General features: G+C 38.2%; 1 protein-coding gene across 4 annotated transcripts in view; it reads right to left on the bottom strand.

Annotated features, from left to right (window-relative positions):
• Nucleotides 1–26,957, bottom strand: part of LOC122537593 (FH1/FH2 domain-containing protein 3) — a 199,687-nt gene that overhangs the window by 37,689 nt on the left and 135,041 nt on the right. For 2 of the 4 annotated variants that reach the window (XM_043670869.1, XM_043670872.1), the window contains exons 5-9: nt 16,211–16,724; nt 14,668–14,930; nt 12,478–12,609; nt 10,194–10,530; nt 8,966–9,600 (exon numbers count right to left, since the gene is read on the bottom strand). In XM_043670869.1, the coding sequence (XP_043526804.1) occupies nt 8,966–9,600; nt 10,194–10,530; nt 12,478–12,609; nt 14,668–14,930; nt 16,211–16,710 (1,867 nt within the window). In that variant the 5' untranslated portion in view covers nt 16,711–16,724. The remainder of the gene's footprint in view (nt 1–8,965; nt 9,601–10,193; nt 10,531–12,477; nt 12,610–14,667; nt 14,931–16,210; nt 16,725–26,957) is intronic. The other 2 variants (XM_043670868.1, XM_043670871.1) reach the window with 1 other exon arrangement.

Raw genomic sequence — 26,957 nt, 5'->3', positions numbered from 1 at the left:
TCCGACAAAGCAGCCACTAATTTTTCAGATAATCAATCTCGTTAATATGGAACAACAAATGGAACGTTTCCCGATTTTGTGGATTTCGTGAGGAAATATGCATTGTTCTATTCTTAGTCGAAGAATTTTATCATTGTGATCAGTTGTCCGATATAGTTTGTAATATAGATTTTTGTAATTCGTAAAACTTGTTTGGGCAAATTTATCAGAACAACTAATTATCAACAAAACAGTCGTAATAGGATAAATGGTAATTTGCAAAAGAAATTACATAACACGTTGTATGCCATGGAGAGTAAATACTGAAGTGTATCTAGATACATTAGCAAGCATATAAATAGGAACAATAGATATTATTCATTGTGACGAAATTCAATTTAATTTCATTAATAATTGTACCTCGACGAATAAAAATTTAGTAGCTATACTATATTTATACTACTTAAAGATATATGAGTACAAAAGTTACAAAATTGGAAATATAAAATGTTTATATAATAGGATAATTAAACAATTAACACATAGATCGACTTGTAGCTCTTCAAACGAGAAGAAATATATTTTTAAATTCTACATTGTCGTGAATAATGTACGAATGTTTTTATAAGTAGTGAAATATGTCTGATATCGTACAGTTGAACGCTTGCTCTACTTAGAGACGCGTAGCTAGAGTCGAGTCATTATTCAGTTCTATTAATTAATACGAATGCTACTAACATTTTCTTTTTCAACAAATAATAAATCGAAATAGTTACTCGAAATACATACTACCTTATTTATATGCTCACTACTACACTATATTATAGCAGTATATAACAAGAGAGAAAGTGGTAAAAATAGCAATCAGCGTGTTAATAAACTCGTTGTTAAATTGTCTGAGTGACAAACAATCGCGTATCCATCGAGCTTCATTAAATCGTCTTAAAAAAAAAAAGAGAAAAGTGTCAAAAGGTGGTTAACAAAATCGAAAACTTCCAAAAATTTCGCTCCAGTTTGTCCCAGTCCACCAATCTTTTTCTCTCCCGATCCACATTTCTTTCGCCGAGACTTGTATTCGTCTCTCTCTCTCTTTCTCTCTCTCTCTCTCGTCTTGACGGAAATCTCGACGAACTCTTTACCCGGCACTAATTATTGCCGGACTCCGAGAGCTGGATGTAAAAGTTCAAAGGAGCCGGGCTTGACAAAAAGGGGCGAAAAAAAAGAAGAGGCTCGGAGAAAGCACGACGAAAGAAAAGGGGTGGAAGAAACGCGGAACGAAGGCGTCTGAAGAAGCGACGCCGCGTTATATGCCAGCGTGTCCATTGGCTCGCGATGCGATTCAAAACGCGGTAGATGCGAGTGGGCAAAGTCGATAAACCGGGCATGTAATTACGCTAGCAATTAGCGACGGGCCAGTTCACGTTGAATCTTTCAGCGATCGCTGCGAAGAATCTCCACCGGCTCGAGGCACATGGCCAATCGTTACATGGATATCGTCCAATACGCGATAAAATCGCGTTAAATCAATGCTCGAGCATTGGACCACCGAAAACGGCGATTTTCTTTCGAACGATCGACGTGAGAAGAAGAATCGAGAAGAGGAGTCGAACGTTAGATAAGAGAATAACGTTTCTGTTTATGGTTTGCTAATAAAAACCGTCCAAACTGACTCGCGAATATTTTTCAAGTAAATTTGTAGTAGAAATTTCTTTGTCCTCGAAACAAGAAATTTGTTTTCTGGTAATCGAAATTAATGCATAATATAACGATCTCTCTTCTATGCTAATTTACACAATTTTGTAACACAGATAATGATACCATTGGATTTATTACTTATAAATGAAGGCTTTTGATTGGATAATATTTTATTAGGTAGCAAATTAGTTTTAAATTAGATAAAAAATTATTGCAGTATAAAACTGTTAGCATATAAGAAAATAAGATATTTTTTAATTGAAAGGGAAAAGATATTAGACATCTGTTCGAGAAAAGATATTTTAAATTCAAAATGAAACAGCATGTATTCGTTTCAACATCCATTTGCACAATATATGCTATTTTATTAGGAATACTTGGATGGAATCGCAATTCCTAAAAAGTAATTTAATATGAAATTCTATAATAAGATATCTCCTCGTTTGAAATTACGAACAAAAGTCTAGAATAAAAGTAACACGTATTAATGGAAATATATTTCTTAAAGCGAATAAAAAAAAAGTGCAATAAATCCAGAATGTCGAAAAGTTTTTGTCGAAGCAGAAACTCCGTCGAGAGAAGAAACAATTTCCATTCAGAAAAAAAAAAAGATACCACGAAGTGAATGAAGAAAAACATACGAATACACGAGAATCTGATATTCCCAAATACGTATTTCTACTTTGCAGAATAATCGTTTCATCCTTTTTCCAGCGATTCGTCGATATTCAAGACCGATTCAAAGCAAAGGGGCTTCATGATTGAAATGGAAGTTAATATTTATTCGCGGGAAAGACTTTCATGGAACGACTGTCTCAATAATTAAAAAAAACTTGAAGTATTACACTCTTTATACTTCCATATAAATGATTAGTGCGAGCGAAAGAGTTTAAAATATTAAAATTAACGATGAAACTGTATCTCTTTAATTTTCTGTAATTAAGAACAAATTTAGGAGAACAAAGTGCAAAGTAACGACGAAAGAAAAGAAATTCAGTACAGTGTAATTTAATTATTTTGTATCGATTGAAAATATTTTTTGCAACTCCTGTTGAATTTGAATATTTTCTATATTTGCAATTAAATATATAAATGAAGGATACGTAGTAAAGAGTGATATTTTTGTCACGAATGCGTCAACGATTATTATCATCGTCGTTGTAATAAAATATTTTGAGAAAGGAATTCAAGAGATTCCAGCTACGTGAAAAGACAAGCACTTAATTGAAACACGCGTGGAGCCAGAAATTCGACGCAGCCGTCTGGAAATACCTGGCACCGCACGCCATTGCCTGCCACTCGGATAAGGAATAATAATTTTATACGAGATATTACCGATTTCACGGGCTCGGCTACCATACTGCGCCAGTATTTGCCGGAAAATTTACGCGGTGCTCGCGATTCGAACGCGGTGGAAAAGGATTTGCGAAGGGCGAAATAGGGACATACCGCGCGGCCATTTCTGTTCCGTTCGGCGAAATTTATTCAATGAAATTCGATAGCGCCAGCGCTCGGCTAGAGGCTGCCTTTTTATAGCAAGGAGCGCGTAAATTTAATAAATTGTCAGGAACACACGCCGTCGTACTTTAACACGTACGACTCGTGCAATTTCCAGCGAATTGCTCTGCGTGGCTAGTTCCGGCGTTGCGAAATTTTTATAACAACAAATACCATTCGACGCGAACAGATAATCTATAAATGTACGATTGTACAATAATAGGAAAGAAATTTGAAGTCCGTTCAAAGCTGCTTCTAACTTCGTGTTCGATTATACTGATACTTGTGATTGTGTACATTGTATTCAGATTCTGTCACTTGCTCGCAAAAGATTCGTTATTACCTCGATTGCAATTAAAAGGAACAAACATTTCCACAGTGAAAGGAATGGTAAATTTCTTTAAGATCGAGTCAACAGTAAGTTCGCAAAAGTCGAGCGGAACACCAACCGAAGAAGAAACCGAAAACGGAACAACGGGACGTGGAAAGAAGGTAAATCAGGCCAGAAACTTGAATTTTCTCGAGCTCGTTGACATTCGTAGCTGACCGACTGCGTAATACTTTCTATTTTCCTTGGTAGCGAGCTCGAAGAAAAACGGAAGCCCGACCTGGCCTCGGTAGAGCTCTGAAGAACTTCGCCCGAGGAACTTTCACCCCTTTACGATGCAATGCAAACAATGTCACGACGTTGAGGCGGCGGAATATTAACCAAGACGAGTACTGTACAATAAGTATCGTCTAGTAACCTTAATAAAATCGAACAACTAGTTGAAAATTGACAAGCACGTAAGGTATACGTAAGACGTGACAAAATAATACGATTAATACATAGATATTTAAAATATCCTTTTTTTAGAAATCACTATCGTATTCTTCGATTTATATATTTATTATAGGATTTATACTATCCTGATTTGAAGGAAACAGATTTTGAACATATCTAGAGTTAGCTTATTGTCGATAGACTTGATAGACTTTCTAAATTGAATTCTCTCAGAAAAGAAGTGTCTTATGGAAAATTTTGTTCCACATACTTGATCAATTTTCGCACGTATTGTGTAAATATAAAATATCGATCACTCTCTCTTCTGTACTCGATAAATTTCCAAACATTTACTTCTATTTATCATTACCTTTAGTTCAATTTATTTTACATAAAATCACTCCTATCTAATCGTGCCATTAGAAGATAACAACCATACCTTGCATACAGTGCAAGAAAATTTACGAATCTCAATGAGTTTACTTTAGCAGGAAGAGGAAGAAGAGACGAAAATTCACAGCGTTCGTCGTATCGGCGTACTGACAGCCTGCGAGACAGCAACCTCTATTTATCAAGTCGGGAAATCGTACGTGGAACACGCGTGAAAACGTCGAATGAAAGGCAAAGATGGGGCGAAAAGGGAATAAAAACGAGCAACGGGATTTTTATCCTCTTAAAGCTTCGGCGAACCTTCTTCTTTCCCCTTCTTCTACTTTCGCTCGCTGGAAACACGAAAGCCCTCGTAGGGATCGAGAGACGCGAGGATTCCGCGGCACCGCGACAAACGACCCGGCGCTGCTGTCCTGTACACGATCGAAAATAAAGCCGTTTAGGGTAAAGCGGTTTAAGGGGCCGGCGAAGAGTAACTCTGCTGCGAGCGGCGCCGGATTAAACGCATAATCCGTGTCAAAGGCATCCGTGAATCTGCCCGGCCGATTGTTGAACGCCTTGGTGGCGAGTACGTTCAGAACAAACGAACGAATTCGTTCTTAGCTTGGAAATTGAAACGGGCTATTTTCATAAATTACTTGCAGAAGGTCGAACTGCTTGAGGAATGTCCATTTAGCTTTTGAAAGTCTCAGGGCTACATTTTGGGAATATCTACATAATAAAATTCTTTGCTGTACAAAACATCGTTTGACTTTGTCCTCTTTGGAGACAAACATGGTGTTTATTCTAAGCCCTTTGTGCGAGGAAGGCGAATGTTTGTACGTTTAAAATTGCGGAAATATGTAAATCATAAATATCTACTAAACTTCGTCAGTATATTTTATAAATGTGTATAAATGTAGAATAAAATATTATACAGAATGTTACAATATATAAGACCAAAGAAGCTAAACAAATAACAAGACTGCGGATTTTTATGAACCTGCAGAAACGAATAGAGCGCACATAGTATGAAAAAATATATACAAAACACCTAAAGTATGATATACTTGCTTGAATATTTTCCTCAGAGATTTCTTCTTTCAGTGTATTCATGAAAATCTAAATCGTGAAAATAGAATAGAATATTGCGTCAAATGAAAGATTCATTGATACCTAGTAGTATTTCTAGAATCTAAAATATCTCTGTTTATAATTCGACTCAAATGAAATTTCGCACGAGGACTGCAACATTTAGCAAGCAAGAATGTTTGATTTGTTCTTATGGCAAAACTGAGTTTATTGTCAACGAACAAAGAGAGAAACTTCAATCGGAAACTTGCATTATTAAATACCTCTGCAGAAGTGTGCTTTATTTGCTTAGATGAAATCTCGGCTTATCTTCTTCGAAATAATAAATATAAATACGTACATAGATACTTTATCTTAAAACGTACAAATGTAATACGAGACAAACACAATGAAGAATTAATAACAGAAAAATAAAGATTTTAAACAAAAAATACAGATTTCGAGCAAAATTTATCTTTGTGAACCATTTGTATGATACGAGCAATTTATCACAAACTTCACTAGACGATGATCCATAAAGAACATTTAACAGCTCAATTGTCAATTTAAAAAAATAGAATTCGAACCTCGAAGAAGAAAGTGGCTTATCATCGTAGATATTTTAGAAGATTAGTTGCATTTCCCAGTGCAACTCTATAATTCAAATGGTAATATATCAATTTTACTATTTACACAGAATATATACATCGAGATTGTTTCATTTTAAAGATTCAATCTCAATCATTGAAACATTCTTTTCATTAAAATTTATCATTAAATGCAAATGAAAACAATCGATCCTTCCATTCTTTCCCATCGGGATTCATCTGAACAACGAAACTCTCGATTCCAGAAAAAGAAAATCTCTTTCGCTCTAAACACTCCTCTCAACAGATTCTGACAGCCGATTCATTCATCATCGGCGACGAGATTCTCTCATTATCTTAAGCAGTGCACCCCAAATACCCCAATACGTCGTTGTTTCACGGCGGTGGCCAACTATCCCCGATCCCTTGAAATTCCCTTTGAAACACCGTGGTTCGTGTACCACACGGTTAAAGCGTCCGAACGCGAGAGCGGTGCCTGGAATCGGTGCCCTGTGATTTCAACGACCGAAGGAAGGAAGACGAGAAGAAAAAAAAAGAAGACAGGCGAAACGGGAGTTCGTCGAGCCTTTAATTCCTTCCGTTATCGCCGCGACACGTACGAAAGAGGTGGAGTGAGAAAAAGAGAGGAAAAAAAAAGGAGATGAGAAGCGAGGAGGAACCGTGCATTTAATGCAATTCGCAACGCTCCATTCCGGGCCTGGAAACGTTCCTCCGATCTGTTCAACGCTTGGCACCGTGGCTAGTATTCTTTATTCAGACGTGTCTCGAAAGAAACTGTTTGGAAGAAAAAAGAAGAAAGGAGGGATTCTCGACCGGGGTGGGGGTTAACGAGACAATAATTACTGGTGTACTGAAATTGCGGGGGAGAGAGGAGAGAAAAGTTCCTCGGAATTGGATAATAGCCGGATGGGAAATTTCGGCGAATGTTTGCTAATTAAAGCAACGGGTCATGAATTAAATGCAATTCCGGGTGAGAAGAGAAGATTGTACTTTCACACGACAAACAGGCTTGAATATTTATAACTTTCGGGCGCAGATAATTCTTGCGCTTGCATTTACGTTCGTGATTCGAAAAGAAAAGTCTCTAGTCGAGTTTATAAAGCGACGAATAGGTGACAAATAGTAGATCACTTTTCGTCACGAAACTTACTCTACAGCTTTTCAATTTTCTCCCGTCTTGCGTGCCTCGAACGAAACTAAAAAAAAAAAAAATGAAAAAAGAAAAAGCACATCCGTATCGCACTTTCGGAACCGCAGATCCTACCCCTGAAAAAAAAAGACTCTCAGAATCAAGATTCAAACGTTCCAAAAACCAACGGCCGCTTGACTCTCCAAAGGCCGTTTTAAAGGGCTTGTCCCCTTTAATCTGGGCCGAACCAACCCGACCGGTTAACCAGTCGCGTAGCTTTGTGTATTCTGGATGGTGAATAGGCTGCCTGTGGAATTTCCGCGCGATGAAAAGCCTCTCTCGCACGGCGAAGGCTGAGTGTTCACCCCCTACGCCACGTACGCCTTAAGGATCGGGCGTTGTCCGCAAATGACGAACGTCGTCTGCGTCTACCGTCGGGGGCAACAACGACGACGAAACGGAGGGAGGAGGAAAAACCGCGAGATTCATGGGAAAGGTGTCGCTTTTTCCATCGAACAGACGCGCGGTAATTAAATTTCCTGTCTCGCGCGGGGGGCGTGGAATTTCGAGAAAACCGCGAACCACCAAGAACCGTAAAGTGCGTAAGCTTCCCGTCGACGGAAACACGAAATTCGAGATATCGTTGAAAAATGACGAGGTTTCGAAGCTCGATGGAAATTCAATTACTGCTTGTTTTTTTTCTTTCTTGCTGGCGAAAGAGGGATTCCTAATATCAGGTTCGATGGTTGAATAGTTGAAAGGTTTTCGGTCGCTTTGCGTTCGCAGAAACCGCCCGCGATGAACTGGCATTGTTCTTTTGTACACGGTGTGTTTGACCTGAGAGTGATTTCAAAGCGAACGCGAGAGACCGAATTGATCTGAGAATAGCTTGTGTTGTAATGTTACTATAGTTACGCTGTGTTAGACCTTTATTTTGTTTAGTATTCACCAACAAAATTGTTCCATACATACAACAAACGAGAGAGTGTACACAGACGAACTGTATTAATCATTTCCGTGTTATATACCATGGACAAATGTTTTTCCCACACGAGGAGCTAACGCCAGGTCTATTCTAAATTACGTTCGCTCCTTTTTTTTCATTTTAAATTTTGGGATGGTTCGGTCGTGTCTTTACTTACATTTCAAAATTTACTTTTCCCCTTTATCTGAGAAGCAAACGTACTTCATCGTCGTATGTACTCGACACTCGACGCGGCAGTGACTCGCGAAAGTATTTGGACACTGTGTGTGTGTGTGTGTGTGTGTGTGTGTGTGTGTGTGTGTATGTCATCAAAAATCATTTTTAAACGTCAATAGCATTGCAGCAAGACTTATCTGTTACGATTACGTTGGTAAAATGTGAAAATTATTTCTTTCCGTTTACTTTACGCAAAATTATTTTACTATTATCATTATTATTACCATAGATTTTCATCATTCAATTTAAAATATTCAACAATATTTATGCAACACAATATAATTTAACAGGAAAAATTCAAATATTCGAACGTATTCAGACTTAAACGAATACCAAATACCAAATTCTAGCAATTCACATAACATAATCACGATGTCTTTGATCAAAATTCCAAAAAACAACTTCGTACAACACACACACACATAAAGTGTATCTCAAAAACTTTTCTATAATATCCAAATATTCCCGCGAAACACCGTACACCGAGCACGAACGAAGGAACGTAAAATCCTGCTCCCACCTACGAACCCAAGAACCACTTCCACCGAGCGTAACCACGCAGAAAGAGAGAGAAAGAAAGAGAGAAAGAGAGAGCAAACCCTCGCAAGGAAGGAGCAACGATCGAAGCTTGAAAGAACGAAAGAGCCTGCTCACCTTCGTGATGAGATCCTTGGCGCGGCTCTCGAACAGGTGCTCGAGCTTCTGCGTGTCAACAGGTACCGGCGACAGCTCGTCCCATATCATCTTGTTTTTGTCGAGCCTCGACAGTATGATGGGATCATCCCTGACCTCCTTCCAGAACAGCTTCACCGTCTTTTTGCTCTTCTTGGTGAAGGCCGGCGGCGGGCTCTTCGGCATGTTGCCCGAGTCGGCGACGGCGGCCGGCGATCTCGGTAACTTGAGATTCACGCCGAACAACGGCGGAGGCGCCTGTGGCATCGGCGGCGGCAGCCTGGCACCCAAAGGCGGCGGCGGCGGTGCTCGTACACCGCCGGTAGTCGGCACCATCGGCGGCGGTGGCGGCGGTATACCGTTGGTCACGTTCACCGGCCCGAGTACGTCGACTTCGTCGTCGGAATTCAGATCGGTGAAGTCGAGGTCGCAAAGTTCCAGCGGCCGTTTCAGCTTCTTAACCAGCTCCTCCCAGTGAAGCTCGTTCTCCGATTTCTTCGCCTCCTGCAGCTTCGGCAGGCTGTCACCGGTCGGCGACTTCAGCACGTCCGCCTTCGATTTCGACTTGGCCAGGCCCTCCTTCGCCTTCGAGATCAGGCCGCTCATATCCCCTATCCTGAGGGACAAAGAAAACGAAGATTCCAGTGAACGAGCCTCGGTTAAAGGATTCGACATATTGAGGAAAATTCGACTACGATTCGTGTCTTTTGCGACGTGCATGCAATAGGTAAAAAGTTTGAATTTGCACGTTCCATGCGTGTACAAAGCACTTGGAATATACCAATATGACTGTGTGATTTTGTTTTCTCCAAAGATGAAAGATATTTTAGCGTATTCTGATTGTCTGTCAAAAATATTTATAATACTGTGTGACAAACGTACAAACGTCTACGTATTAAATAATAATTTAACGACACCGGAGGAAAATACAGATGAATTATTTCAATATATTATTATAATATTAATATATATTATTATATAGATAATTAATATATATTAATAGGTTCATGTACTTGATTTTGTTACGTGACAAAAACGTCTAAACAACGTATTAAACGTATAATTCAATGACACGAGGATATCACAGCTTTATAATAGACATCATACAACAACGAATGAATTTGGTACTCAAGAACAATTCACTGTACTTCCCGATTCACTAAAAAGTGAAACGAGTCATAATCTTTTCCACGTGTCGTGTGAAATTACCTGGAAACCTTCTCCTCGACCGGGCTGCTCGGTATAAGATTTTGAGCGGCCAGCTTTTGTGTGAGATCCTTGACAGTTCCTTCCCTCTTCAGTTGTAGAACCACTCGACGATCCTCATCCTCGTCGGTGTGATTACCTTCGTCGCACTCGACACCCTCGTCGGGACTCTTGCCGTACCATGGTTTCTTCTCTTCGGAGTCGAGCTTATTCGCGGCATTCATCAGCGGCGTCAAGTCCTTCCTGCTGTTCGTCCTGGACAATTTATTCGACGGCGAGTCCGCGTTCCTTTCGTACGACGTGCCGTTCGTGTAACGCAGCCCGTTCGTCGCGTAGGGACCTTCGCCAACGGGAAATCCGTTCGATTATTTGCGATTAATTATGTTATTGCTGTTCTACGTTGCTACATTACTATACGAACTAGAGGGAGATGTTTGGCTATATGTGTATTACACCGATTCTTTTAGCAAGTATCGGAATGCTCGATTCAAAATACGTAACACTTGAACACAGAATTTAATATTTTATTACAAATAGTAAATAAATAATCTTGAACAAGCATTAGACTTGTGATTGTTGATCGTTGATTCAAATGAATCATGAGTAAATATCGAATTTGGGTTAGTTCAAAATTTTAGGAAATTTGTAAAAAAAATTTATCGAATAATAATTACAAAGAAAATTGTTATTGATACTCGGTGCGAGTCGAGATTCATTTGATCTCGTAATTTTGTTTCCAATAAACTGTCTGAAAGACTTTGTTCGGGAACGTGGTAATTTCTGTCGTTGAATTTTTGATTAACAATGTCTTAAACGAAGAGGGAATCCGAGAGACGATGTTCACCAAGTCTGCAAGAGAATCGAGAGCGTAGGTTTGATGAAGAACGCTTAAAAATGCAAACAGAAACTGACTCCCCAACCACCATCCGAGAAACTAGTCGAGAGAAACTTCAAACAAACCATGAAAACTGTGCACAAACATGTTTAAAAGCTCGGTGAATTTGTACGACTGGGAACATAGGTTAGTTAAAACGATGCAACGACATCAGGTTCACAATTCATCAGCGTTTATAATTTTCTATCGACGAAAAATGTGAAATACTTTGGCACGTAATTTATAAAACTAATTTATTCAGGCTTACTTCGTGATATGAAATCTCGGGTTTAATGTTTTAACGAAGTTCCAGATTTAGTTTCTGATATAAAACCTCAATCGAAATATTGATGAAATAAATGTGACTGAAATTAATAATTTCACAGGTCCAACAAACTGGACCTGTTTTAGTTTTTGAGAATTAATTATCTGATAAGCTTATACAATCGACCGTTATAACGCTGACCAATATAGGGTGTTTAAGACAGGATTATAGCAGCGTCTGTCTCATAAATTGCGTGTATCGATTACTTCCTGCCGATATACTAAGCTTTACAACCTTGACCTAACCTCGTAATATCTTTCTTAACTCTCTTGCTTTTGTCTAGAAATCTCATAGATTCACATCTTTTTAATAACATTTTAATCCTTCGTGTTCTTTGATAAATATTTATTATGAAGCCTATGGTTTCGTAAGTATTCAATTAAAGACTGCAAATTAAAAATCTATTTCGGAATCTTGTGAAAATTATTCAATTCAATTCAACAAGTATTTATAATTGTAAGTTACGTGAAAATTTATATCAAAAATAAATATATAATTTCATAAATTTGGGTCAGTTAGATCAAGAAAATTATTTTGCATTTATTTAAATTCATAATAATAAACGATGTAAAACATAATGCGTGCTATGTGAAACAGACTTTTCAAATCTTGATTCAAGAAACATAATTTACCACTTTAGTACGCGAATGTGTTAACAATACACTTATAGCCAATATGACAACACGTTCACTGCGTATTATTATACTAGACTATATCTCTAGCTATATTTACAGAAAAGTTACCGTATTACTATATTAATATCTCTAAAATTAGAGTTGACAGTTCCCAAAAAATTAATTTAATTTTGAAATTAAATCAATTCAATATAAATTAATTAAATTTTGATCTAGAAATTGTAATTTCCCAACAATCGGTGCGCGTTTCTGTGCGTCTTTCCACAATACAACTGAATAATATAAACATATATAATAAAATACAGGTATAATAAAAATAATAGGAAATTATAAAGCAACAAAGAGACGAGAACACGAATGAAAAATCCCTCGAGCAGTGAACGCGTTAAACGAAATTCTCATGATTAAGCTCATCAACGGTGATGTTGAAACGAGAATGATCAATTTACTGACTTTCCTGATCGTCCGAGGGTACGACGGATGCTCGCATATTCGCCGTGGCCTCTTGCTGCTCCCTGATAAAGCTCCTCTGCCTCTCGGCTCGTTCCCTTCGACGTCTTAACGCCGGTGTCACGCCAACGTCCACTGAAAGCCGCAATAAATCACTTCTTTCCTGGCCCCGTATACACGCACGCCGCTCGATCATTTTCCGCGTCGAACTATAATTTACTATTTACCGCGAGCGCGAGCGGACGGCCGCTTATCGCGCGCCATCGTATTCGCCCGCGTACGAATCAAACGACACGGTTTCGAACTTTCATTTTGATTTATCGGCGGCGATACGAATCGAAACGTCCCCCGACGACAGTCACAATAAATTCTGCTCGTCACGCGTGTCATTCCTACGACGCGGTTCACGCTTGCGCCGAAAATACACCGTGTATCAATTATTTCGTCGACCCGCGGCGCTCAACGCTGGGTTATCCTCGATTTATTCCATGCATTTCTCCGCTGCCGACGGAATCGAATGGGAAATTTGACGTTCCGCATGCTTCGCTCAACGTACAGATATCACGTCGTTTTGACTTTTGTCGTTCGATCAAATTGCATTCAATCGTATGCACGTGTAAGTTTTGTACAGATCGCGGATCGTTTTACAAACGCGACTAAAGAAACAGATTCCGAGCGGAGATTTCATGTTGTTTCATGCAACGATCGCATTTTGGATATTTTGATGTATGTTTCTTTTCTAATGTTACTCGATTATTGTCCACCGATTCAGAGATACACCAAGAAGAATATTAAAGAAGTAAATAAAAATTGAAAATTATTGGAATTTAATGAAAAAATATTAAATTGCGTGCTTGTAAATGTCAAAGCGTAAAATGAAAAGATAAATTAGACGTGTACGAGAAGATTCAGAAATTTGTAGCGAAATTTACAATAAACAGGGATATATTTGAAGTAAAATAAATCGTCTCTCTAATATCTAACGCAAACGACTGAAGATTGTACCAGTAAAACCTGAAATAAAATTACAAATGTGTACAATACACGTCACGACATCGATACACAAGCCGACAACGTAACATCCATTTGTGCAATGCAAACAACAGAAAATCACACCAACGAGAATGTGACGAAGTGAAATAAAATTACAATATACAGCACGTCAGAAGATGTCCTCGTGCACAGAAAGCGGTGAAAACGTAACCACGTGAAACCACCACCGACTGCTCATTGCCGCGACATCGAACATCGACGTTCCGTTTCCGGTGAAGCCGGGTTCACGACGATGTACTTGACCCGCGCCGGCCGTATTCCGCGACGCGCTCCGGGTCAAACGTGCTCAATCACGGCCCCCTTCGGAGTGAAACTACTACTGCTTTTTGCTCCGGTCTCTGGCGGCCAGTTCGCGTTCACCGCGTGCTGCATCCGCAACGAAACGCACGGGGGAACTGAAAATCGCAAGGTCTCTCTCTTTCTCTCTCTCCTGAGAGAGGGACGATCCGTTAACGCGGAAATCGCCGCTCGTGGGCGTCGAAGTTCGTATTCATCGCGCGGTCGAATCGTTAACGAGCGCGATCAGCTACGACGCGCGTCTGTGCGCGCGCTGAATGAAAGCGAAAATGTGTCTCGCTCGAGATAAAGGCGGGAATTTTCTATAAGCGTCAGAAGCATGCATGTCACTCAGACACATTTGTATAGATACAATATCGAAGTTTCTATTTTTGCGTACGCGGTTTTCAACTACCGCATTTGCGTCACACGGCGTGTTTAGACCGAACGAATGGAACGTCTGTTCGATCATACTCGTGCTCACTTGTTACGTTTAATGGAATTGATGGGACAGATATACGTGAGCACGAATTTCAAACATTTCGTTCATTTGGTAAAAACCTATTAAGAGAATGATCTGTGTCTGACGCTTATGGAAGTATGAGAAAGTGATGACAAAAGACTGAAGGACTAAAGGACTGTGCGCTCATCATAATAATAAAACTCGATATGATCCTGGCTTGACCGAACTTCGTTAGTAATTTAAATTTTTGACGTAACTAAAGAATATAATAATTAATATACTCTCTAGTTATGTTCGTAGAAATATAAAAATGCACAAAAATCGATAATGGAATAATAGAATGGAATGGACCAATCTAAAAAAAAAAAAAATTCAAAAGTGAAATAACGTGGATGGTTCACCTTTGTTCTCCTTGTAACTGCCATTCAGTTGAACCTCGCCGAGATGACCCTGCGAACTTTGGGAGCTGCTCGATTCGTCGTCGTCATCGGGTAAACTCGAGTTTAGCGTGTTGTTCAGAGAGCTTATACCCAACGAGTGGTTGAGCCGTGGACTTAGACGCGCGTTCAAGGACATCGACAATGGAGACGTGCCTGTCGAGTGTCGCCGGGATTTTCGCCGTTCGTGAGAATCCACCAGGGACTTCCGGTTTCGTAGCGTCTTCCTGCGGGAGGAAAGTGTTTCTCAGTGAATTATTGCGTTCGCCAGCCTCGTGTTTCGTCGTCGTTGCAAGTCTGAAATTTTGTTCGGTTGAATCGCGGTCGAGTTTATATTTTTCTGAGTTCGTACGTTCGTCAGTCGTTGATTCGTACTACTTACGATCACTTGTACCAGTGGTAATACTTGTCAATCAAATAATATTTTGTCAATAGAATGTCGTCTCTGGTCATTATTTATAGAATTATTTAAAGCGACAATATATTTGTTCTCAATTTGTTTCATCTACCAATCGATCACTTAGAAGCGCCGTTTATTATCACGTCTAGGAAGAACGGATTTTCGTGCAACAACGTGATTGTTCATACGTTAAAAGAAAAGATAATACATAACATTATCATCGCAACACATTGATTGAAAAACATTCCAATTTTAAATTCTTAAATAAATAACTTATACATTTTTCCTCATTCTTTAACGAGTAAATATACGATTAATAAAAGAGAATATTAGCATGAGAGTTATAACAATCGTAAAAATTAGTTTATCAATATACATATATAAGGATAAAACAGAACTTGAAATTTATTACGGTGATTAGGCGCTAATCCAAACACACGCCGGGGAAGCGATTTCGTCCGAATAATCCGATAGTTATACTACTGCGTATACAACAGGTTCAGATGCTTTCGTCGCTTGACCTTCTACCGCGTTAGGTCTTTTGAAAACGATCATTTTTCTTCAAAAACTGTGTTCTAAGAGCATGGATCATTTAATTTCTATTTTTAATTACATTCATTTATGAAGATAAACGTAAATTTCTATATTATTATAATTTTTAAAAATATAAGGAAACATATAGAATATAATATTAATTGTACAATATCTTGGAATATAATTTTTGAAAAAGATGCGCTTCAAATCAATTGTTCATTTTATAAAGATTCCACAGAATTAATACAAAAATGTTTTTATCTCTGTCAGACGCAGCTGCCAAGATCGATAAACTTGATAGCACCTCAAACTTTTACGCAATTGCAATTCTCAAAGATGTAAAAATATATATATACTTTTATCGATAGAGCGATAGTTTCTGAAGAAAAGTAATCATAAGATCGCATTTAAAATCTGTCGTTCAAAGATTCTATCTGCAGATAATCCCGCGACAACATGCAGCTTACAGATCGTACGAAATTCCTCTGTCGTACGAAACAGCAAAGATCAACAACGTTGTTAAACATCGCGTCAGAAGGCAAACGAAGCGACCAAGCCACCTCGAATCGATACCTGATGTTATCGTCCAGCTGACGAATAGGCGAGCCCCTATCGTTCCCGTCCTCGTGGTGTAACACGGCTTCGTAGATCTGGAACTGCCTGAGTAGATCGAGATCGGTGCCCTGTTTCGACATGTACCTCTGGATGATGCCCTCGATCCCCTGTTCCTCTAAACAGTCCACCTGATCGTAATAAGTGTCCTGGTCCGGTATACCGTTCAGACACTTGTTGACCAACGTCGTCGCGTAGATCAGTAATTCCGTGTCGGCGGCGTCGTAATCCTTCAGCAGCTTCATCACGTTCGTCCATGGTATCATACCCCTGGACGTATCGACCGATCTGACCGCTCTCACCAGCAGCAGGCTGTTCGTCTCCACGTACTCGACGAACACCAGCAACAGTTTCAACGCGGTCTTCACCACTAAACGGAAGCGGCTGGCTATTAACGTGTATAACCACTGAACCGTCTGACCGTGTTCCATCACTCCATTCATGCCGTCCACGTAGAGCATCACCTGGCCGAGAGCTGTATCAATTGAAACAGAAAATTACTAGCTAATTTATACGTATTTGCACGGATTTATATACAATAGGAGAATGGCGAGCGTGTTAAATGATGGTTGTAGAAATTGTAAGAGAGGATCAATAACTGTTCATTCGCAGAAATTTATGTTTATAATTTGGAATCCTGCATTGGTGATTGCGGAGTGATTGTGTAATACAAAATATCAGATACGAAAATTAAGAATGCCTATAATCGAGTGCGAAATTAATTTCGTATTCGGGTTTGTAAATCTTATTTAGAGGTACCGAGAAGCAATTAAGCATCAAAGAGTTTATTAAAATATTTGCCCATTTCTCAGAATCAAGTTTGAGTAACTAATTTGTAAACATGTATCTAACATTAAGTACCCGCGGCAAATAAGTTTCCATTAAACCATCTACACATTTGCCAAGTTCATTCTTACACTTGATTAGATATTCAAATTACCAACCACCCAACAAAAGAATATCGATGGAAAATTACAGATTTACAAAAATATTCGATACGGAGGAAACAATTTTAGCCCCTCCAGCGAAATCCATAGCCAACGCAAAACAATTCCATAAACAAACCAACTTTCCCTCCATTTTTCATTCATCGCCATCCGAAAAATCGAAAGGTTCGCGAATGAAACAAAGATAACGTCGAAGCAACACTAATCCCTGGCATTCGGAGAGCGAGGATTAAATATACACGCTCGCGGTTCATCAATTTCGCATGAATCATAATTTTTAAAACGACGTGGAAGGTGTCCTTTGTTTCTCATGTTACACTGTCCCTCTTTTCCATTTTTCCTCTTTTTTTCTCCTTTTTTTCTTTTCACTCGTTTCGTTTCATTTCGTTTTAGACGAAAGCACATCTACTCCGACGATCGATGCAAATATCCAATGAGAAGCTTTTGTGACATTCTTCCACTCCCCAATGGTCATCAGAGTGAAATCCATCAATCTCCGAATAGACGAGATCGCCTTTCGTCGTTTTTCTCGTTTTCACTTGCCAGGCGATGCAACTCCTGTTGTCCGTGAAATTGATTTCTCGCTTGACTTGTGCGAACCGCTGGTCCAATGCGCGTCTTCGAGCGATTCGATATTCGTTTTATACCGGTGTCAAGTATTCGTACATCGTTTTTGGGAAGCTGTGTAGGTAATGATGCGTGATAACTTTGATTCGTAGATATTTTTAGAGATTAAAAGTTATCTCAAAAGTCATCACTCGAGATACAAGAAATTCTTTTAGGGATCAAGAAAGTCCATCTTCTTTAAGTAAGATTACACGAGTCGGATGATTTTTAATACTTCTTATCGTCTTTCTCGTATTTTGTGAGAAAGAAAAAAATCGTACTTTTCTCAAAGAAAGTAAAATCGTACTAACATTGTCTATCAATCATATTAATGAAATAGACGAATTTTCTTCTATATTATATTTTAACAACACCCATCGCTTGCAATTTAATAATAAAATAAAACAAAACAATTACGTTCAAAGTGCAAAGTAGAATTTACGAGAACTCTGTCTAAAATTCTATGCCGCTAGTACTAAAATTTTCTTCAAGAAACGACGCTTTGTTATTGATCCCGATTCCAGCACGCTGCTCAAAAATTACTTACCGCGAATTATAAAAAGAGAACCGCAGCGGCACAGCGGCGGAAATCCGGCGAATTACACAATAATAACTAGCCGCGAAACAAATTATCAACTCGTGCAACGAACGTTACGTGGTCGTGTCAAAAGTTATAATTTACTTTGTATGGGAGGGTGTATAACTAGTACGAGTTCTAATTGAGCTCGGGCGTATTGCTGCGCGACAATTAATTATTGGGTCATGGTGGTGTAACTAGTTCTCCGACGAATGGGGTATAAGTGGCAGAAACGCAAGTAATCGTGTACTTATCGACAAAGCAACATTCACTTTATGGCTGCTTCTTTGACTGTTTCAGCGAGTCATATTTCAAATGAAACTGCAACGCAGTAGAACGATAAAAGTTATTCGTTATTATCAATGGCGATTTAGATTTTTTTTTAATGACACACAGAGACGAAATTTTGTACCTTTTCCTCGTATAAATTTCATATTTTAGTTCTATTATTAGCGTGGACAAATAAGAACAAGGATAAATATAAAAATTTGATATGTTAGATGTACTTTGTACGTTGACTTTGGGAATTTTAAAAAATCAAAGAGAAATAATGATGAATCCAAGCAATTTAAATTAAGATATCAGAGTACTATTCATTAGTACCTAATTAGTAACTAATTTAATTAATCATTGGACGTTCTTGTTGCTAATACTTAATAAACCAGGGATGCAAAATTTGAGATTTATAAAAAATTAAATACAAAAATTGAAAGCAAGACCGAATAAAATAAGATTTTGTAACTGTCTTTTACCTAATAAAGTAGAAAACAATTTGAGAGGTGCGCACGGCACAAAATCAAAGTAGAACTCGATGTAGGAAATCGTAGATTGGTGAAGTTGGACAATCTTCAGGAATACCCATCTACAATTTTCCTATGATGTAGTTAGAAACAGGCCATTTGAAGTTCGATACGATCCGTGCACTTCGCCGGTTAACTTGTAATTTTCGATACAATCGATATCGAAGTTACGGGTCTCAGAACAAGCAAGTTCGACTAGTGGGATTCAATAACCATGATCTGAGCATCTCATGTCAAAGGTAATTATTACGACCTGCGAGCAATCGAGAGTTCAAACTCAAAGTGGTTCACAATGAGTCTTGCAACGCGCGAAATTTTTAATATTTTTAGTATTCTGCCATCTTTTTGAGTTGCCAAAATTTAGTTAGCAGATTTTTAGAATTATTGGAATTCCTACAATTATCAAAAATTTTACTCTGGTTCAACACTATACGTCCATTGAACTGATTTCGAATGTACGTAAGTTTATATCAATTCCTCTGAAATTGAAGAGATCGTTGCAACAGATAATAAATTTTAATTTGCCCCCATTAAAAATACAGAGAATGTAATTAATATATTTCCGGAAGAGAACGCATTCGCTCTTTCTCGAATTTTATTTTAAATACCTTCGTATCTTCGTAACGAAAAATATTGCAGTCTCAAGATTGCGAAATATTTCGCTTTTTCACTGTGCTAGCGTGGATGGCGCGAACGTTCAATGATAGTAATAAAAATGTCGAAAACGTAAACATCGTGCAGTACGAAACGAAAAAAGGGGGTCATTTTTTTCTGTTTATGCGATACGCGTTGTTGCGCGTTTTGAAAAATGGGAAAGGCAAAGAGATGCAAGAGCGGGATAGAAGCGCGGAATGCTTTATGAAAATAGAGTCGCGACGTCGTTATTCTGTTAGTCGCAGGTATCGATACTCGTTCGAGAGGCAATGTTTCCGTAAAATACTGGACTCGATTTTCCCCGCCGATATTTATGTACCTACGTATCGTATTAGATATCGACATTTCATATACATACATACTGCGAGCGAGGGAAATGAATATCTTTTATCGCATAGTGTAACAGTTACTTCGAGTTGATAATCCTGAATGAGACGTGTATGATGAATGAAACGAACATTTCAAGCAACAGTTGATTCCACCCTCTTCGCGCTAAAGCAATTTCCAATCAAATCAGATGTAGCAATGAGTTCATTACTTTTAAACGAGCACGCGTAAAATCTGTCTAATTTGTTTATTCTATTTCTCCGTAAACATATAATTTTTGTCAAAAAAATTCAACTATTTGTAATTTTGTGCATTCTTCAAAATTATGTACTAGACAGAGGCGAATAAGATAATTATTGTAAATTACAAACGGTGATGAAAGAAAAAAAAAAAGAAATGAAATACATCTCGAATTGTGACAGACACGACGAAATTCAAATAACAAAAAGGACGAATGTTACTTTCGATCATCGTTATTTCGGCGATACGCTGTGGTTAACAAGCGAAGTGTTAACAATAAAAACCAATGGAACGAGAATGCACGAAAAATCATTTGAAACAATTACTCGGTAGACGCGTAGCGTCGAAATCGTTCTAAATTTTCTAACAAATATCCGTTCGTACGGCTTCACAAAGTTTCATTTTTTCGAGGATTCGTTGCAACGAGCGCGCAGAATAATCCAGCATTTACCATCGCACACCGTCGCGCTGGGCAACTGGCCGCGTTTCCCGATGCAAATGGGGTTAAATCAGCGAAAACGCGTTAGTGAACTGTCGGATAATGGAACTATTGTGTCGATCCGATGAAACTTTTCTCCCGTAGAAAGATCGGCCAGCCGGAAATTTCCCTTTAATCGATTCTGCCCGATTGCTCCTCCAACTCGCGATTCATACTACTTGGTCGTCTTTTTTTTTTTTTTTTTTTTTTTCTTTTCAACTGATTATCGGTCAATCGTGGTAATCTCTAATGAACGGGTTCCTGATTGATGAACCTTCGGTTCTCGTCGAGAGAAACGTCGAGAGTGGAACATTAGTCACAGTATTCTAACGATACTGCGTTCCAAATGTGTGTTGTTGACTTTTAATCGAGTCACTGAGAACTATAACAATTTTTAGAAATAAAAAAGAATTAGTATTGTGTAACGATACTGTATTATTAACTCTGAATTGGTATCATTGGATCATCGAGAGCTATAAAAATTTAGAATCAAAATACTTAATTTTGGAAAGATACTTTATCAATTTAATTGAATCTTCATCGCGGAGAACGTAAAACACAAAATAAATTGAGTATCTTCAATTTTGATAGTCTGATATAAATTCTAATTCGTCATCACGAATAAGAATTTCTGTTATTCTTCTGATGAAGTTCTTCTGCATCGAACAACGTCGATTACGATTGCAAACTGTACGCGATTTTAAATGAAATTTTCATATATTGTCACGCGGAAAGTGATTTATCGGGAAAATTAACAATTTACGCACATCGATTCGTATCTGTGTATCTTTATACACGACGAAACGAATGCCTCACGAAAAATCTCACCGTGACGATGTCGTGCATATTTCTGCGCTGGTGTACGCAATGAAATTTCAATTTCCATTCCATAGGTTTCGCGTTTCGTTTATTTTTTCACGGGCCGGCTACGGTATTAAATTTAGATTTGTTCACTCCTGTAACAGGAGAGTACGCGACGGCATGAAAAGCAGCTCGTGAAATTCGTTCGGGCGAAAGTTTCGGCAGGGTGACTGTTAAATTAAACATCAGGAAGTTCGGAGTGCCGGTTCGCTGCCTGTTTAGTGCTACAGTCGAAAGACGAAGTTCCTATATACATATATACATATACATACATATATATATATATATATATATACGTCGAGACTATAAAGTGTGGCTTTTCTTCCCGGCGTAAATCCAGAAATTGAATTGTTCGACAATACATTTATCAAATTTCAGAAGGCGCGGGATAAACAAAATGCTTTATTGTCGACGCTAAAAACGTATGGATACTTTTTGGGTTCACCCTCGTTCATAAATGTTAAAACGTACACTCACTGTTTATTGTTAGCTCCGTCATTATCATTTCGTTTGGAATCGTGATCTATGAAGAATATATTATACTACATAGTTAGATATAATAGTGATAAATCAATAAAATTATATTTTCTTCTGGTGTGTACTTTTCTTCTGATTGTGAATTGTTAATAATATATTGCCATAGGTGACCGTATTTATATTGTGACATTTTTCATTGTATGTACGTTATAAATGATATATCAGAAAATTAAATATCTATGGATCAACTGAATTTTTTTGACGATTCATTTTAAACTTCAGTAATATTTAGATTTAAAAAATTGTAGCTTTTTATTGCAAACAATTTTTCAAAGTGTATTCTTTTGCACTAGTTGATTGGTCATTTCTTATAATATAATGTTTATGAACGAGGGTGTACAGTATTGTAACAAATAATTACTACAAGGTTCGCAATGCCTTGCGCAAAAATTGAATTACGTTACAGATACAGCGCTTGCTCAGAATTAAAAAATTACGAAGATTAAACGTATTCCTAACATACTTTTGCGAATATATATCCGATTTCATCGCGAAATGCACCAAGTGTTCTCGCAGCGAGTTCTGCGTTTATTTCAAATAATCTAAAGGTTATCCGACTTCATTACGTGCTAATAAGCGGTTCCTAGTGTTTAGCAATTCAAACGAAACTCCACTGCCGCGTCGAACATTCGCACCATGGCAGCTCTGCGAAAAACCAAGCGAAGAAGCAATCTTAAGCGATCGAGAATTTCTCAGTGGATGGCGACATATACGAGATCGATTTCGCCCTGTAACTTCTCACCGAATTGTCATTAATATTCGCTAAATCGATCCACCTTCCCATACCTTCCAATCAGAGATCGGTGCTAGAACTCTCGAACCACGAACGACGTTTACCATTCTTTCGCGAAATCGAAATCGTTCCGCGATCCCACCACAGTGGCTCCCATGGCGGAGCGCAAGAAAACGTGCATAATCTCGAAAGAAAATTTATCACGGCTCTGGCTGGCCACTCGTAAATTCTGCCGATAAGAAACACGACGCGTTAGCAAAATTTAATTCCGCGGCCGCTTCCGTTCTCGCGTTTCGCGCGATGTCCAACAAAAAAGGGAGATGGGGGGAGGGGGGAGAAGGAGGCGGAGGAGAAGAAGGGAAGGAAAAAAAAGAAGGAAGAAAAGGAGGAACATCGTTTGGGATATATCGTTTATACGCGATAACCCGATGACGGTGGTTATCTGGCGCTTCCGCTGCTTCTAGCCCAAGGATTTACATCGTTGGTCCAACCAATAAAAAAGAGCATGCTAATGCGGTAATTATGCTAATAATAAAGCGTTACACGACGTCGCGCGTTTAACACTCTTGGCGGTAACACCGGCCGGTGATTTAACGTAACAACAACGACGGCGTAAATTTAGCAATTTGCATGGTGCCGCGTTATTTCACGACTGTCTTCCCGTTAGCGGAAAATTTACGTTTCCCTGCGTCTAATCAAGTCCGTGTGAATATCGTTTCGTTCGTGACGGGGAGAAGAGAAGAAAAAAAGGCCGAGACCAACGCAACGCCGCTGAGGAGAAGCCTCCGGTCGATCGACGAAAAGATAAAGGATCGATCTGTAACGATCGTTTCTATGCGTAACGCGTCGAATATCAAGGCAACGTTAACGTGCTACTGCATTGGTCATCGTTTCGAACAGTATCTCTCAAGCTGAGGATGAAATTACGACTAGTTTAAATATAGCCATTAGGATTGTACAGTAGATTAAATAGAAAACAAATGTAAACAAATATAGTGGATTTAACATAGTATAGATTAATTAAAGAATAAAAATTTATATATAAAATTTATAAATAAACTTATAGTTTATTATGTTATTTAATAATGTTATTTAATTAATTATGTTATTTAATTAATTATTATTATATACAAATTAAATTTATTTAAAAAAAACTAGATATTAATAAATACGACACACATTAACACAATTTAGAACATCAATAATTATAATAACTACTATCTGTTAAAGCTATTTAGACTGAAACAATCGAGACCCGTGACAAAGACCATTAATTAGGGTGAAATCAATATTCGGATAGAAATTATCTTCTGACAAATAGTTCCTATTAATTCTATAATTGCCAATTACTGACTAACAATCAATTAATAATTCGCAACATTATTATTAATAGCATAACTATTCACTAAATTTATATCAATGCACGTTTATCTCCAATGAAATCAAGTAATTAATAACAACAAAATTTTCGAATATTACTTACACAAAACAAATATTTAACATTTACTTTGGATCTTCAAATACCATTTCATATAAAAAATCCTCAGAATTTATCAGCTGGTCGCGGAACTGGCTATTTAGCAAATAATTTAAAAACAATATAACCTTGCCGACAACAATAACAACAACATTGTATAAAATTATATTCTACACAATAACACATCATATTAAACACATTGTATCATTATTATACGTTTCAAAGTATTGGTATTTAAGGAATCTACAAAATATTTGAAAAGATGCAAAATTCTGAATTAATTAACAGCTGGAAAATCTTACAAAAGTGCTGATTCTTAAACAATCTCCAAAGATTCTAAAAACCTCGCAGCTCTAGAAATCTGTAATTGTCGTATAATTCTAACCTTTGATCTCGCTTGGCTGAATCCCAACAGGATCTAGACGTAACGGCAAAGAGGTGAAACTGTGCCGAATAATTTGAGAAACACTGGCGGGGGGTTAACGTCACGTTTCAAGCATCGACGTCGCAATCGTAATGCCGCTTCATCGGCACAATCGCGCCGGTAATGACAATAATTGTAAAGCGATTTAAGCGCGCCACGGTTGCGGGCATTAGCTGGCCCGTTATCATTACACCGACCATAAGTTACGCCGCGATATTCTAATTAGAAGCGTGTACGCCAGTGTAGATCGCGCGCGTAATCATCGACTATCAACGTGGCTCGATCTGGATATTATAATCAACGATCGATGATTCATGGAATCGCACGATCTTTTATGCATCGTGTGCGGTCGTAGATCAACAAGGAGCCAGGTTAAGGGCGTAGAAGTCAGTTGTCTTTCACGTTCCTGGTTTATGTCGCGAAATTATTATCATAAAGCTTGTACTATGATTTACCGAGCTATTCGGAATTCATCGTCATTTGAAAAACAGCCTGGAGCAATTGATTTCATTTTAACGCGTCGAGAGGAATATAAAGTCAGAAGTTAAGCTGAGAAACACGGGAAAATAATGATGTTATAAACATAGTTTCTTAAATTTATTTGAAAAATTGAGTGTAATAAAATTGAGAAATTAATGAAACGTGAAATTGATCAGATTGCTTTTCGCGAGGCTCAAATATCGAAACGATGATTCTAAGAAACAAACGTGAAAAATCCAAACTGAAATAAGTTGCAATAACAAATGAACTTAAGAAAAAATGTTAAGAATGTCAATCTTTTGTTTTGTACTGATGAAATACAGTAGTGAAGCAATAAATGTTTCTGAAATATTTCAAGTTACATAACATCGTGTTGTAGAGAAATTAGTTAGATTGCACTGCAACCTAATTTTACAATAAATTTAACGATTTAATTCCCTTCCTTTTCTACTCTAAAAGACAACGCAAAGTTAGTCGTTTTTAATCTTCTTAACTAAAAATACTTGCCAACTATCCATTAGAAAAGAAACAAGTAGGAAAGTGCTAGTCAGTGGCGTATGTTATACAATTTCATCAGCATATATTCAAAGAGTCAGCCATAATTTTCCGCGCGAAAAATCTACCGACAGCCTCGAGTTGTTGCGCGAAGCGTCCTCGTGTTACTCTTTTTCCCTCTCGACGACGAAAAACAGAACGAAACAAGACGCACGAGGCTGAAGGGAGAGAAGGAAAGAGAAAAAAGAAAGGACGCGAAAAAAATGAAAAAGGAGAAAAAAAGAGAACTGGCGGTGTAGCAGAAGGTGGGGAAAAAAATAGGTGGAAACTCCGACGACATTGCGTCCAACGGCACAGAAAACGTTTTCCCCCGGTGATTTAGAGTCATAATCCGGGTGCGCGCGTCCCGGAAGCTCTGTTTCTTCGCCGGTGGACGCACGAATCTCTTCTTTTCTCGAATCGCGACCACCGGATCGATATAATTTGCTCCCTGGCTGGGCAAATGGATAAATGTTACATTATAGAACTTGAAATTTTGACCCTTCAGCCCTTTTAAACGACACTGTATTTTCTCTACATCAAGAAAGTATGTTTCGTCACTCGAAGTATTTGGAGAACATATTTATTTGTTACTGAAATTCCGGTAGAGTGATTTCAGCCCACAGTATCAAAAATTCAGACAGTTCTCGACCTTATTCCATAACTGCAAGCGATAGAAAAAAAAGCTACGAACTGAAGGTTGCCTCTTTCAAAATCAGATTTATCAAACGACGAATTATTATAATTATCTGCAACGTAAGAAAAAAATTTGCAATAAAAAATTTTTGTTATTGGGTTTTAAATTGTTTCCAATTACTCCGCGAAGTATTGACGGATAGTTCAAGTAATTATGAAACAGTATAAATCGTTTTGAAATTATTTTTCTCGACGATCGCGAGTTCACTATTTTTCTGCCCGCGAAGGGTTAAAAGTCTACGCGCCGGTGATAATTCGTTTTACCGATATTTAAAGGAACCTCCTTTACCGAGATTTATATAAAGCAATGAAGGATAACAAGTGGCCGAGTGTCGGC

This window comes from Frieseomelitta varia, unplaced genomic scaffold (assembly GCF_011392965.1).
Source record: "Frieseomelitta varia isolate USP_RPSP 00005682 unplaced genomic scaffold, Fvar_1.2 scaffold_920, whole genome shotgun sequence".
NCBI classification, from domain to species: Eukaryota; Metazoa; Arthropoda; class Insecta; order Hymenoptera; family Apidae; genus Frieseomelitta; species Frieseomelitta varia.
This window is presented reverse-complemented; position numbering and strand designations above follow the sequence as displayed.